The 14,695-nt window shown below is 47.6% G+C and overlaps 4 protein-coding genes across 4 annotated transcripts; 1 reads left to right on the forward strand and 3 right to left on the reverse strand.

Moving 5' to 3' along the window:
- Positions 1-509: 509 nt before the first annotated feature.
- F4807DRAFT_421543 (uncharacterized protein) lies at positions 510-4,401 on the forward strand. The gene is made up of 2 exons (XM_047997596.1): positions 510-951; positions 1,101-4,401. Exon 2 carries the CDS (start codon positions 1,146-1,148, stop codon positions 4,110-4,112), a length of 2,967 nt encoding a protein of 988 aa, XP_047855605.1. The 5' UTR covers positions 510-951; positions 1,101-1,145; the 3' UTR covers positions 4,113-4,401.
- An 840-nt stretch (positions 4,402-5,241) lies between these two features.
- Positions 5,242-5,571, reverse strand: F4807DRAFT_459317 (uncharacterized protein; the record flags this gene model as incomplete). The annotated part of the gene is made up of 2 exons (XM_048001341.1): positions 5,242-5,328; positions 5,431-5,571. The coding sequence occupies 2 exons, from the start codon at positions 5,569-5,571 to the stop codon at positions 5,242-5,244; spliced, it is 228 nt and encodes a 75-aa protein (XP_047855606.1).
- A 722-nt stretch (positions 5,572-6,293) lies between these two features.
- On the reverse strand, positions 6,294-8,499 carry F4807DRAFT_49857 (uncharacterized protein). Its single transcript, XM_048003105.1, has 2 exons — positions 6,592-8,499; positions 6,294-6,537 (listed from the first exon to the last, which is right to left on the reverse strand). Exons 1-2 carry the CDS (start codon positions 8,095-8,097, stop codon positions 6,505-6,507), a joined length of 1,539 nt encoding a protein of 512 aa, XP_047855607.1. The 5' UTR covers positions 8,098-8,499; the 3' UTR covers positions 6,294-6,504.
- Positions 8,500-9,091: 592 nt separating this feature from the next.
- F4807DRAFT_49906 (Rho GTPase activation protein) lies at positions 9,092-12,131 on the reverse strand. Its single transcript, XM_048003106.1, has 3 exons — positions 11,885-12,131; positions 11,414-11,809; positions 9,092-11,362 (listed from the first exon to the last, which is right to left on the reverse strand). The coding sequence occupies exons 1-3, from the start codon at positions 11,893-11,895 to the stop codon at positions 9,790-9,792; spliced, it is 1,980 nt and encodes a 659-aa protein (XP_047855608.1). The 5' UTR covers positions 11,896-12,131; the 3' UTR covers positions 9,092-9,789.
- Positions 12,132-14,695: the final 2,564 nt, after the last annotated feature.

A 14,695-nucleotide genomic window follows, 5' to 3' on the forward strand; every position in this document is an offset into this window, starting at 1 on the left:
GTATCTAAGTACTTCGCCGAACTGAGTCATGGATACCTAGGTAGGTACATAATCCATGCACTCTTTCATCCGGATTAAGCCGATTCCCCACTTATGTATGTATTGTCGAACTTTTATGTGCGTATATATCTTCGTCGTCTGAGCTATACCAATAGCAAATAAGGCTACTTCGAGCCCTTGAATCCTCATGCGACTTGGGAATATATAGCTCATCAATCGATCTACATCCGGGGAGTTATGTAGAAATGACCACGTAAGATAGTGGGCGGGTATGTACCTGTAACATCACATGCATGAGAGGCATTCGGTACATTGGAATAATATAATACGTCTCTCTTCGGGTAACCGCATCTAACTAGAACCAATGATATGTGATAACCATACCCCGCGTACCCTTAAACGCAGTAGTGCTGTACAGTATGATACGCACAGTCCTTCATTAGTACTTGCATTCAATGTTTCCGCTAAAGAAGCTTCCCTCTAGCGCTTTCTCCGCACTCCCCTCCGGAACTTCCCTGTCTTTCTCCTCATCACCCTCGATTTAGCCCTCTCTAGTAAATCGTATTAGGTAGCACCTAACCACCTAACCACAGCTCTTTAGGCGCCTAACGGCTTGTAGGTACCTACCTGGTGTTAGACCTCCAAGGTTCCAAGGTTATAAATGGGAGTTACACTGTGCCAAATCCTGAGGTAATCCCGACCTGACCAGCGAAGACAGCCGTCCCAATCAGTTCCGAAGCTCCCCGCTTTGAGATCTAATACTACTTGCTACATAATATCTCCTCATATCCATCTCTCTTCTGTGCCCAAGCACATACTCATACCCAAGTGTTTCAGCTTAGATACTTATCTAGTTAAATAATAAATTCCACCATCTTCTTCAACGTTGCCTTACCCCTCAGCCAGCAGATGACTTCTCAGTTGTCTTCATGGTCGAACTCTCGGCTTTGTGTAAGTGTCACCCGTCCACGACGACAACCGTCTTAGTACATCAACCCCACAAACGGTGGCGACATCCTTCATGGTTTTACTATCATATCTATGAAGCAAGGCATCCCAAAACTACTCGCGATCGCTGCTGACAACGCTGTTCTACATAGTGTTAGATAATATAGGATGTCCCCGTTGCATACGATTCGATCGACATGTTGACCAGTGCCATTTGCCAACCCACGCCTCGGGCGAGGTCTCTCCAGACCGTCGCCACGGCCCGCAACGCCTTGCGGCCTACTAATACCTCTTTGTTAAAGGCTGGACATCGTCAGCAGATTCGTGGCTTTCGCTTTGGCATGTGGGCATCATATCTCGACCCTGAATTTCAAAAGGAAATGCGACACCGCCACCGAGCGATTAAGTACAAGTATATCGAAGCTATCAATAGGAGGTTATCATGGGACCAGCGTACTATCGATGGACACCCGAAGACTGTCCTCAAGCATATGCTTCGCAGGTATTGGGACCCGAATCAGGTGAGATGCGGCTCACGGTTTTTCAACCATGACGAGTTGAATAGCCGGCAGCAACATGCTCGAAATGCTCAAGACATCGAACATGAGCGTGGGGAAACCCCATGGCACAAAGATTCCTGGAAGGATAATCATACCAACCATCGTTCTCCGTTCCCAGATGCTTATGATGTGTTCAAGTCACGGATGGATGAAACCACAAAGCAATGGCGTACCTCAAAAGATGGAAGACCCCGGGAAGATTTCCATCCATCCTCGAAGGAGCCAACAGAGTCAACAAGTGCAGAGGCCAGCTCTAACCAAAAGGATGGATATGTTGACACTATGTCGCCCTCGCCCATGGAAGATTATATAATTGACCCTATCACAAACCGCAAAGTTCTAAGGAAAGGGAGCAGCCTAGTAGAAGATACACCATCCACCACAAACGAGCCTTTCAGGGTATACCGGTCCCAATTTGCTGCATTTAACCCCCCCGAAGACGAAGTAAACCCTGGGCCTATTCATTCCAATGGCCCTCCTCCGCCTAAAGAGCTGAAGGAGTACGGTCAGATTAAGGTTGATCAGGTACCACCTTACGGTGTTGATAGTGATGGTCACCGAATGTCAGGATTAGGTGATAACGCAGAAAGTTCTCGACCTTCTATCATAGAGAGTGAAGAATATGCTCTCAACCATCTCCCAGCTGAAGAACCAGCTGAACCAGAGCCACCCAAGAAATACGAGGATCTTGATAAGTATAAGACTTACGGAGCGAGAGAAGCAGAAAACGATTCGGAGGTACCCCAGAATCGAGAGGAACTACGCGAGTACAGGCCATATTTGCACAACGAAAGTACGGAGACTGAAACCCGAAAGGCGCCTTACGATGACTTAGATAAATACGGACCATACAAACATGATGAAGATGTGGTGAGGGACGACGACACTTCCCCTAAGTATGACGACCTCGACAACTATCAGCACTACAGTGACGAGGCTAAGCAATCGGCGGATGACTTAACATCTAAGTATGAAGACCTAAGCAAGTACAAAACAACAGACTTCCAGGATTCTTTGGTGGAGGAAAGACCTTTTCAGGAATATGGAGATCTTGAAAAATATAAAACTTTCAAGTACCAGGAATTCGACGACAAGAATACACTTGAACAAGATATTGTCGCGGAGAGCCTCAAGGAGTTTGAAGCAAAAGAGCAAGGGTCAAATTTGACTGAAACCCCAAGGCCTAGTGTCGCTGACAGGCTTAAGAAGCTAGATCTTAATGAGACGCCATCTCCGAAGAGTTCGGCTTCGGCTCCCTCGTCTTCATCCTTCCACCAATCTTCTCGCCACTTGCCCACAAAATCTGAAAACTGGGAATCTTTAGAGCGATCTATGGTCAGTCACAACCAAGCTTCCGATGCAGCAGATCGAGAGGCTAGCTCCAACGTCAGAGAATCGCGCGCGAAATCTCAGGATGATGACAATCATGCAAGCAAACGCACCTTCACCGGCAACTATGTTCGAGATTTTCCAGAAGACTTTTCAGGGTCATGGGGTACTCGAGCTTCGAATTTGAGCTCCGACCCCGTAATGGGATCCGAGTCAAGCATCACCAACGAAAAAGCAGCACACATCCAAGCAGCGGAGAAGCAATACGCGGAACAGCTTTCTAATCCAGCTCAATTTGAGGGGTCAGAACTTAGTTTGGGCGAAGAGCAGAAACAATCGAAGCTGGAGCCGGCTTTGGATAGGCAAGACACAGGAACTACGGAAAATAAATCGAACCATGACTCTGTAACACAGGCAGAGGTCGACCCTTACTCCAAAGAACCACAAGGCTTGGAAACGTCGTATACCAAAGAATGCGACGGTGAACATGACTCGCCAACCTTTAAGACATATGGCGGCGAGCCAGAGCCTTCTTCGGTGAAGGCGGATGCTAATCCAGGCGTCTTTCACCTTCACTCGTCATATTACCGGGATCCGGAACTGGACGGGCGATCTCCAGTCTCATCGCTAGCACCCGAATTCAAGTTGGAACCAAGTCGAACTACTGAGCCTACGGTGTACAAGATCCTGGCTTACGACTCGAGCACGCAGAAAATCAATATAGCCGAGACCACCTCGATCGTGCCTGACCAAGCAGCCCCCCTGACACCGGCCGAAGTGCTACTCCGCCTGTCAAACCCAACAAAGTTCTTTCCACACTTCGCGCCCCTCCAAGCCGAGGGCTTCGAGATCGTATCCGGCGAAGGAGACGTTCTAGTCTTCCGCCAGGTTCGCCACAGCAAGGCGGCGGACAGTCAGACAGGAGCACCAGTTAACCCGATCGACCTGATGGGCAAGTCGACAGCGCTGCCGAATGCAGCAGCATTCGTGTCGCCGACCGGATTTGTTAACTATGACGTCCCCAAGGTCGAGGAGGAATCCCAGACTACGCCATTCCGCTCCGGTATCGATGTAAGAAGGGAGGAGCCCGTGTTCAGCGGCCCGAAGGTGACGAAGGAGGAGGCGAAGAAGGGGAAGGGAAAAAAGAAGAGGAGCTTGGGAAAACGTGCGCTGCTTGGTGGCGCGTGGGTTGCGGGCATCTCGTACGGATTGGGCGTGGTGAGCGAGTATTTTAAGACTGGTGGGTTGGATGGAAGGGGTCCGAAGGGGTTTTGATGGTGTTCCATACCTGTCACGGAGGAAACGGAGATAGGGGAGCGTCGTGTTAGGTACGAGCTACTGGATTGGAAACGTTTCGGGTTTGGGAGTCCTAGGTGTTAGTATGGCATTGTCACGGTGCTTTTGCTTGTGCTGGCTATTTTCTGGTACTGTACGTAACCGGGTTTCGGATTATGGAGATGCTCCTTTCGGGCGTCGATATTACGATCATTGCTACTCTACTACGTTGTATAGTATGTTTAGATGTCAAGCGTATTACTAGCTAAACTACTCCTCCTCCGTTATGCCTTGTCGGTCTGCTTTCGCATATGAGATTAGTGACTTCTGGAGAAAACTGACTGAGGAACGAATTATGTAACTGTAGGTAAGTTGTACTTCTTAGTCTTCTCTCTAGGTTAGGAGTCCCAAGTACTAGTTGTGCCTTGGCTAGAGAATTAAGAAAAGGTGAATATGGCTTGATAACCGGATTATTTCACTTGGCCCAATACGTTGCCCAAGGAAAACCACCTGGCCATTGAAAGATAATCAGACGACCTTAGTAGGCGAATTTGTGTTTCTATTACATATCGTGAACCTGACTGGTGAAGATAAGCGATATACAATATATTTCGGCCGAACAGTTTTTATGAATCATATAACCACGTATAGGTAATTGTATATGGATATTATCGGGCCCTGGATACCTAGGCCTTGTTATTATCGTACAATCGTTCAATGACGAAGGCTGGTGTGTTTTCCTTGCTTGCCCCCCCTTTTCCCATTCCTTGCCGAGTTCTCCGCAGGTATGCATATACGCAGTCTTAGAACCCGCTTCATTTGCTAGCTCGTGCCAGCTGACCATAGGATCAATTTGCCTCCTTTTTCTAGCGAAAGAAAACTCCAAGAACTCCGCCAGCCCGAACAGCATGCGTTTTCCCTCCCATACTGCCAAGGTAATGCATGCATCTGTGTATCCATACAATCCCACCGTCCCGAAGACAATGAAATCCCATCTTGTTGCCTGTTGAAGCAATGCCTTGTGTTCAAATTATCGACATTAAAAATACTAGCAAACTCGCAGATCAAGTTGTAATCCCTAAGCTAGGGCTTTGTGGTGAAGTAGGTTTGCGGCAGCTCGGCAGACGATTTACTTGCGCTCGGTGAATCCGGGGCAGTCTTTGATATCCTGCACGCCGCTCATCTGCAGCGCATGTTTCTGGTCTTCTTGGTGGTACTGGAGATTGTATTTAGAGTTAGTCATTCTCGAATCCTGAGAGTAAGTAATAATTGAAAGGAGCAATATCAAAGCAGTGTAAAAAAGGGGTATGCAACTTACACTTTGTCTGCGACCAAGAAGAGATGGTTTCCAGCTGTTAGTCCGGTTCATGGCTCTGGCGGCATCTTTGTCGTGTTGAGGGCTTGTGGGTCCCGTCGGGGCCATGGAGGGCAAGTTGGGAATATTGATTTGTGGCGACATCGTGAAGGGTATGTACTAAGTAATGTAGTACTTGTGTATGGAACGATAGATGTAACTGTTTTAAATATAATAAGTCAGATGAATGAAACAAGAAGGTGTAGAACTGGTGAAGCCTTAGGGTCTTTATAGACACGACAATTAACCTGGAATGTTCGCTCTAAATAACGGACAGTCTAGATCGCGATGAAGCATACGACATGCATCGTCGATCACCAGTTTTTGCCTCAACGAAGCTGCGACGCATCGACGCAAGATGGGTCCATAGACGGTAAAAGTGGAACCTTATTGACGGCAACCCTAAAGCTGGAATGCGGGGTAGCTCCAACAGATAAAGGCTTGTCAGTGCCTCAAGGTCCCGCTTAAACTTAGTCATCATTCACATCATCAGCACTTCATGGTTACAACTTCAACCATGCACATGCTTTCATACGCAATACGCCATACACCATACGACACCACCATCACTCCCACTAAAAATAGCTTTGGCCGATCGGCCCATCAAACGTGAATGAGGCGTGAACTTTTCCATTATTCTTTATGTAGCAACTGTGACTTGTACAATCTCGGTCTTCCCCATCCTTCTCCCTCCCCGTATATTTTACCGTTCAACAGTCAGTGTGCTGAAAGGTATCCATCCATCACTTTCTCTCTCCTTGGTTTTCCTCACCACACCACCTCGAGACGATGCAACAGGATATCATCGGATCATCCTCAACTCCGACCGAAAATATCATAATGAAAAGAACCGACCAACGCCTCCGGCTATGCAAGGATTGGTGATGATACTAGCACCATCACCAATGCCACAAGCGACGAAATAAATGAGAAAGTAGCATCGTCTACGAGGAAGGGAAACCTCACCATATCGAATCTCGAGAGTGAATAGATTTATGGGAGCGGATACGAATTATGGGCAGCCGGCTGCTCCGAGATCTAAGGAGTCTTAGGTCGCTTCCAGTAATATTGCTAACCACAAGTTAATATCTCAAGTCCGTCAAAGAATTATGGGGAAGCCATTACCTTGTGTTGCTTTCTACATGCCCTCAGGCTCGGCTTTCGCAAGCCATCCGTCACGGCAACCCGGCGTGACTCATCATCATCGTGCTCGGGCATATAGTAGTATTCGCTCTCCAGGGGCTTACCAGCCGCATCCTTCCCCTGACGAGTGATGATACCGATGCAAGAGGTTTCCGCGATGATCTTACTCAAAGCGGGCTTGGTTAGGTCCTTTTTCTCTTCGGCCGGCAGGTTGTTCATGATGGCGGACAGGGGGTTCGATGACAGTCTGGAAAATGCCAATTGGTTGACAATATGGTTTCGGACAGCAGCTACGTCGACATTGCTATTAATGATCTCCTCAGGCTCTGCCGATGGTTTGGCAGTCGTGTCGCCTGACGATCCATGATGAGACTGCTTAGGCGATCGCTTAGGAGATTCAGCAGTGAAGGCAGCTAGGCGATTGGAAAGGTTGGCTCCAAAGGGACCGAAAGAATGTACGATGGGATCATTCTCCTCATCAAGGTCGTCATCGCCGGGATCGCTTAGATCACTGGAAAAGCTGTTCGTGATCTCGGTCTGGGCAAAGGATACATCTACATCAGCAGCAGGTGCGGGAAGCTCCTGCTCGTCTCCACTCGCATCCTCATAAATTTGGACGGGCTCACTTGGGTCGTCGTCTAGAAGCAAGTTGACGTTGCTTGACGAATTGCGTACTGCTGGGCTTGGCGACTCCGGCGAACGGATACGCGCTTCTCGTCGGAGGGGGCTTGACTGTAAAAAGTCCGACACAGAGCCGTTACGACGAGGTCTAGAACGTGGTGATTCATCCCACGATGAGTCTGATAGGTTTGCAACAGAGTCGTGACGCTCCCTCTTAGGCCAACGGATCATGACTCTTGCGTCCTGCACATCCACCATAATCTCGGTCTCAGTTTCCGATGTGAATGTATCTCCCTTTGACAATTCCCACGTTCGTCCCTGGCAATGCAGTTTTATTCCATTCCAACCATTGCAGATAATCTCGACCTTGTTCGGTACGAAGGGGTCCGGGGCGGGAATATATCGTGCCTTCACATGGACTCGAGAGATAAGATGGTTGGTGGAAAGGACATGGTGAGATGAGCTGCTTGATCGGCCCATCAGTAGCATCTCACCATTCTCATTGAGCTCGACGGAGGGTACTGCGGATAAGGGTGCTCGTTCCGATACGGTTGATTGAGTACGTTGAAGTCCAGGCCTAGATGATTGAACGCGTGGAGGAGACGATGACAAGATGCCGGTACTCGAAGTTGGGATAGGGGTAGGATACTTCAGGAAGGCACTCGAAGCGGCGGATCCATCTCGAGCTTGCCTCTTCAATGGTCTTGGAAAGCCAGGTGATGATGAAAGAGGTTCAAATGGCGGAAGCAAAGATGGTGCAGGTCGCTTCTTGCCAGCTGTGTTAGAGATGGAAGAGGCAGATGCAGGGGGCAACGTGGGCTCCTCTGCGTTAGCCCCGTCCATCTTCTTGATGGGTGAGGATTTCATGAATGGTCAAGAGGCATATCAAAGGAAAAGTAAAATACACAGTAACATGAAGTGTTGGAGAGAGTGACGTGATGTTTAAAATGGTTAAAAAGAGGGATTGAGGAGAAAAGGTTGAGAGAATTGAGAAGATTGGCTGTATCACAGTCCGCCCTGTCAAAAAAGGTGTGGGCTCTCTGCGCGTCTTAGTCGAGACTTGGGTTCGCGGTGCGCGTTCAGTACACGCTCTTTTTTTAGCTGGCTTTTCCCTCCTCTCCACTTATACAGTTGAACTCCGTGTCCGAACTAATGTACCTATGCAGGCTGGTACGTGCCCCCTTTTCGGCGTTTTCGAATTGGATAGAGTGAACAAATTTTGTGAAAAGTAAATAAAGTGGAAGAATAATGTTTGCGATTTTTGTGTCTTTTTTTTCAATTCAAGGTCTGAGAATTGGTCGGGTTTGGGTCTGGTAAAAGAAGACCTAATGGAAAAGAGTGTGAGGAGGGTTCGCGGCGTGGGTCCTAGCGTTTCTCAATTGTTCTTTAAGAATTTCAGTATGCGGGCTCCACTCTTCTCACTTTGATTGTCTGGGCAAGAGCGACCGACGCGGTTTCTCCTCATCCCATATTACATATTACCTAACCACCTCCAGTCGCGGTTGCTTCATCCAGTGAGTTTGACCTAGGCAATTACTGCGGCGCGTTTTTAACCGTCAATCGGCCTTACTAAACCAACCAACCTCCGCAAATACTGCCTCTTTGAAGTCTCTTTACTACAGTATCTACTACTAGTTTGGATTCAAAGTTTTAGCGACCCACTAGCTAAGGGTCATATGCAGCCCTTTCTATGTAGGTACCTTCCCAAGGTATGAGATATGTTACCTATAGATATTCTCAAATTATACTTTATACAATGAAGACGGTATGATAGGACACAATGTGTATGTGTATATGTAATGCATGCGTGCTTATGCATGTAGGACATATATATATTTACTCACATACCTACCTACCTTGGGTCTATCTCAAACTTCTAAATGATGTCTTGGACATTTGCTTTCCGACTTCAATAATCACCATCGAATGATGCAACGTTTTCATTATCTGGGAAGTCATAATTATTATATTCACTAAACGGTCCTTTGGGCTTATAGTACCTAGGCAAGTATCTCATTCTACAGTCAATTGTATGCAAGACGTTGAGACAGCAGATCGTTATATGATCACCTAGTTTGGTAGTATGGTATCGTTGACAAACATTTGAAATCCAACAAACCCACAATACATTTGTTACACATTATGAGAACCTTGGAAGCTCCTCGCCGACATGCAGAGCGAAAATTTTGCTCTGCTTGCTAACTTCAATAGCGGTCAATATCATACGTCCATACGTCCCGTCGTGCATCATACCAGCCTCTTTGGCCTCTAACCAATGCATCTCCACCGCTTAGCCCGTACGCTGCTGCGCTTAATATCTCCTCAACCTCCCCAACACATGAAATTATGTAATTCGGCCGACCTTCCGAAGGCCTTATTTCTACTGCGGCAAAAGAAAAGGAAGGAAAATGTATGAGGCGACTTGGATGAGAAAATGCGCCGGGTATCTTCGTATGCGTATGCGAAATATTCAATGTTGGATGGATATGGATGTGAGCCGTTGGAGAAGTATAATGAGTTAACTATTAGGATGCAACGAGAGACAAAGCCATTGCTTCATCACCACGCCGCTCTGCTAATTCGTCGAACTTCCGCTTGGTCTTGCTTTAGCATATCTGTGTATTCTGCTCTCTTTCGAATGAGAAAAGCAAGCGACAGCATGTAATCCGTCTCGTACTTCCCGGACGAGATGTGCATGAGGGGCTTTATAAGAACGCCAGCTAATCGTTCGGCCGTCATGTCATTCTTTTCTTCTGCCTGCGCCACATCGGCCCACAGATTGAGCAGCAACTTGAAAAGGGTGCGGCTCGGCCCTCGAAGACAGCCGAGAGCTTCTTCCCAGAAGTCGATACATTGGTCAAGCCGCGTTGCATGAGAGCCTGAGAGTGTCGCCTGTCTCGAAAAGGCAATCCATCGCTTTGCGGCCGCTTCTGGGATTAGCGGCTTAGGGAGCTGCGAAAGGAAGAGTAGGATGAGGTCCGCAGCATCGTATACGCCGAAGTTGTTCCAATTGACATCTTCACCGTACGTTGGACCACTGCTGAAAATCTCCTTCAGCTTTTGTACTCGATAACTATCACCCGGCTCGGCGAAGATATCCGGTGCCTCGACCCCTTCGTGTTTCAAAAAGAAGCAACACTTCTGCATGCATAGGGGAAAGTCCCTTCGCGAAGAACCCCCGTTCCCCGAGTGGTGGGTTTTAGAGGTTCCCTTAGCAGTCTGCATACTCTTCTGAAGTGATACACCGAAGACCGCATTGGCACTTGGGCCTTCTGGTTCATCCATCATCAACTCCGTGTTCCACATGGGTAGTTTCTTGAAAGATACCGATAACCTGTGACTACCCCTTCTCACAAGGCTGGCCTGGATAATTGGGGGCTGCATATCGGATGCGGTACTTGAGCTTGTTGACCGTGTGTGAGGCCTGCCCTCCGAAATCGCATTTTTAAAGGGTGCGAATATCTTTCCAAATCCTCTACTGCTTTTTGTCATCACGGAAGGCTCCGGTTCTGATGGTCGTCCTTCCGAACTTATTTCAGTAACGACGCCATATGGATTGGTTGGAGAGTCTGGCATGGCCTCGAACGGAGACACCGCATGTTTTCTGGCAAGCTCAAGTCTCTTGATATCCTTCGGCGGTGGAGTCGGTGCTCGGCTGGGAACGCCTACGAAACTGGCCATTAACTCTTCAATAGTCGGGATTTTTTCATCTTCAGTGTTATCCAGCACATTGTTAAGCGCCCTAAACGCGGGCTCCACGGTTATATCAATCGCACTGTCAGGTTGATCACCCACATAAGCTCCGAACAGCTCACTCTCTCCCACAAAAGCACCCTGGCTCGTGCTTCGGTCCATGTTCCGGTCGTTGTTTTTGACAATCTGTTCGGCCTCATGCTCGCTCTCCTTGCAGCTGACGATTCCCTCGGCAAACGACATCAGACGAGTCATATAATCGTACAGGCTGAATTCGCCTTCTCTCTTCTCAAACTCGCTCGGCAGCCGCATCCGTAGTTGACTCATCTCAACTAAAATTCGCGAAACGTCCTCCAAGACCTCAGCACTATTCTGATATCTTTGTATCGTATTTCGCTTATTAGGCTCTACATCTGAGGTGGCATCTCGGATTGTAGTCCTGTTCACGTTTGTTAGCCACCAATTCGTTAGCTGGCTACATCATACGTACGCTCCGACCAAATCTATCGCAAGACCTAAAACAGCCTTATGCGCCTCCAGGGAAGTTCTGAATGTTGCGATTTCTTTCCTCCCCGTGTCTAGCCATTGCAATCTCTTGTCTGGCTTTGGTAATTCGCTGTCGCTAAAAGCGGATATCCTTGAATCTAAGTCGTTCACTACGTTCGAACAATGCTCGACGACAGCGGGAATACGCTCTGCCAGCTCTGGAGGGAACAGACCAGCATCTTCCTTCAAGAGATCTAGAACACTTTGCAGCGAGTGCAACTCGCGCGAGACGTTATCTACGTCAGATCTGGCCTCCCGGACCTCGCGGACGAATCCATTAAGAGCGATATCAGCTTTAGCAATTGTATTGCCGAGAGTGATACAGTCTGTTGTGATAGACCTTTCGATCATCCAAGTCAGTGTTTCGGAAGCTCGAAAAAGACGCTCTGGGGAATTTTGATGGGAAAGCACCCACTGTGAATCCATAGTGGTGTTGACCCGCGGTCACCCACTATTCCAGGTTTCTAATGTCCAAATGCGCAAGGCATCGACCACATATATTACTCGCGATAAACAGGTAGGAGTCGGTCGCGGCTGTACCAAGGTAGGGTGGGGGGTGAAGGATGGCTTTTCTCACACACTCGTCGCGGGAGTCTGGTGCCCACAAGCGGGTATAAACTTACAATAATGCGGGAGCCTGTCGTCACCGACACAACCAGGCACACCTAAGCCGACCAGGGGTGCTCACCTACTTTACGGATGAGCTTTAAGATTGTAACGGGGATTCCGAGATGGGTTGCGGCCGAATATACAACGAGATCAAATTAAGAAGTTCTCAAGGAATCGCCAGCATGTACCATCTTCCCTCACGAGGTATAGAAGATGGGGTTGGTCATCTGATGAATACTGGCGCTCTCTTCTACTTGTGTAGAATTATACACGTGTATACTTGCGATGATCAATTTTTCTTTTCTTTTTCTGCTTTGTCAACTCTCTCATATCCCGTACTATGTATGAATTCGTTTCCGAAACTAACATGGACACCCCAGTACTGCCAATCTCCCTTCTTGTAACGTGCCCTTGTTGCGCGGCCAACTTCCCCGCTCACACGTGCAGATTCCATCACGGCCAGTACTACGAATACTAGGTACATGATCGTAGGAAAAGGCGGAAGAGGCACGGGCCCATCTATTAACGGGCTTGAAGCTTGTACAAGCTCTTTTACTCCCGACTTCAAGTGGATACAGCCAATCAACCCGACCGCCGAGATCCACTAGACTATTAAAAGCTTAGGGTCGCAGTGCAGCCGACATCTGCAACCTATTTCCAGGTTGTCAACTGGTTTGTTAAGCTCAATCGAGGTACCTAGTCCTTGTAGCGGATGGGTGCAGCATCTAGCCTCTCAGCAAACGTGGGTTGCGTGGGTGGTTTACTTCTGCTTAAATTCCTACACCCGAGGGGAAAAGAACGGTTCTATGGCCGGCGTTCATCTCGTTTGATGAACCAGATAATCTTTTCAGAATTTAGACGGGATTTACAAACGTCAACGTCACCAGCCTTGTCTAGTTCCAATCGGACGATTTCTCAAAAGGGGCGTTTTGAACGGCTAGATTTTTCTAGCCCATACTATTATAGGGGCTACGGTACTTTTATTGGGTTATGATCACAAGACGGATCTAACGCTTATTATCGCAGGGTCCTAATTAGTTCAAACTTGCCTACTAGCCGAGCTGCCGTAGTCTCTTCAAGTTGTGGGAAGTGGTCTGATACTAAAAGAGAGATTGCTTAAGTGTTTAGTGTCGTATGTGGAATACGGTACTTGATAGACATGCATCTCAGATCCTTGCCATCCAAGTTTTTTATTCCGAAGCGTCCTCGGCAGAGATGAAAGGTAATAGCTGACACTGACAGTTAGAGTTGATGATGAACATGTTCGCTGATAGAATTAGGAAAGACTTCGAAGGATTCAAACCAACTTACCAACTGCTATAGCCCGAATTTAATATCACTAATCCAACGTTCCTGAATGGGCTGACAGGATCTCGGAATATCGATAGGTCACCGTAAGCACTTTACTATTTGCAGTTCACCAAAAACCCACCCATAAACAAGGGCACCGAATCTTTTATTGGGGCACTCTCATCTAAATCTGTAGGTAATTACCTAAATAAAGCTTTCTCTAACTTACCCCAGCAGCCAACCCCATACCTCTATACTACCATACGTACATACATACACACTGCATCTGTCGTCAAAGATCCTCCAACAACAAAATACACTATGTTGTCAGCTTTCTGTGACAAGATCGCCTTTCGTGCAGTGGCAGTGTTTTGCGGCGCGAGGCTCGTACGGCAGGATCTTGTGGTAAATTGTCTGTGTTCCTGTCGCTTGCCTTGCCCCTTACGGCAGCCCACAAAGCTCGCATTGCACTATTTATATGTAGGTAATTCACAGGAAGCGCTACCTACCAACTGCAGTTGATCGTTCTGATCGTTGGTGGGATTCCAGTAGGTAGTGGCATCTTACATGTAACATTAGCTTTTCTTAATGTCTTACTGTTGCATACTTAGGTGGCTAGTTGTTTTCAAATACGATCTTGTACGAGGAATTACGTGCTCTGCGATGTAAGGAACTTGAGTAGGTACCTAGGTGCGTTACCTCAGCCAGCCCGTTTTAATCATCGCTTCTGTGACCTTTTCATCCCATTGCGACAACCTGTCAGCCTGTCAATGCAATTTAGGTAGATGTATGAAGATTTGGAAGCTGTCGCAGCGTCCCCGCTTCTTACTGGACGATGAGCGCTGATCAGCATGAGCATCACAGATCGACGAAACTCGCCGAGCTTCGGGTCTGCCACCACACCAACGTTTCAACGGTGCGCTCGGATCGTCTTGTTGGCTGAGCTCTTTTCCAACAACACCGTCAGTGGAAGATATACGCAGTGAGGCTTTAATGCGTATGTACGCAATCGATGGGATGATCTGTTCACTTACATTAGTGTAACGGATCGTAGATTCTACCGAGTGGTTTTCGTTGCCCTTGTTCTGGATGTTTCGTCTATATATAGGATGACATCCAACGCAGGAATTTTGGCATTCAAGGTCTGCACTTAGGTCTACACTGAGGCTAGTTTGATAGTTTACGAACGACTTTAATTGAGTAAATGCTTAAATACCATTGGATCTGGCGGTACTATATTAATAAGATCGTATCTACAGAGATTCAAGCTATGTTCCAAGCTCTGTTTACCCCAGATCTTCGAGCACGTTTCATCATTGGGGATCTT

The sequence above is a fragment of the Annulohypoxylon truncatum genome, assembly GCF_022578515.1.
Source record: "Annulohypoxylon truncatum strain CBS 140777 unplaced genomic scaffold F4807scaffold_11, whole genome shotgun sequence".
Taxonomy (NCBI): domain Eukaryota; kingdom Fungi; phylum Ascomycota; class Sordariomycetes; order Xylariales; family Hypoxylaceae; genus Annulohypoxylon; species Annulohypoxylon truncatum.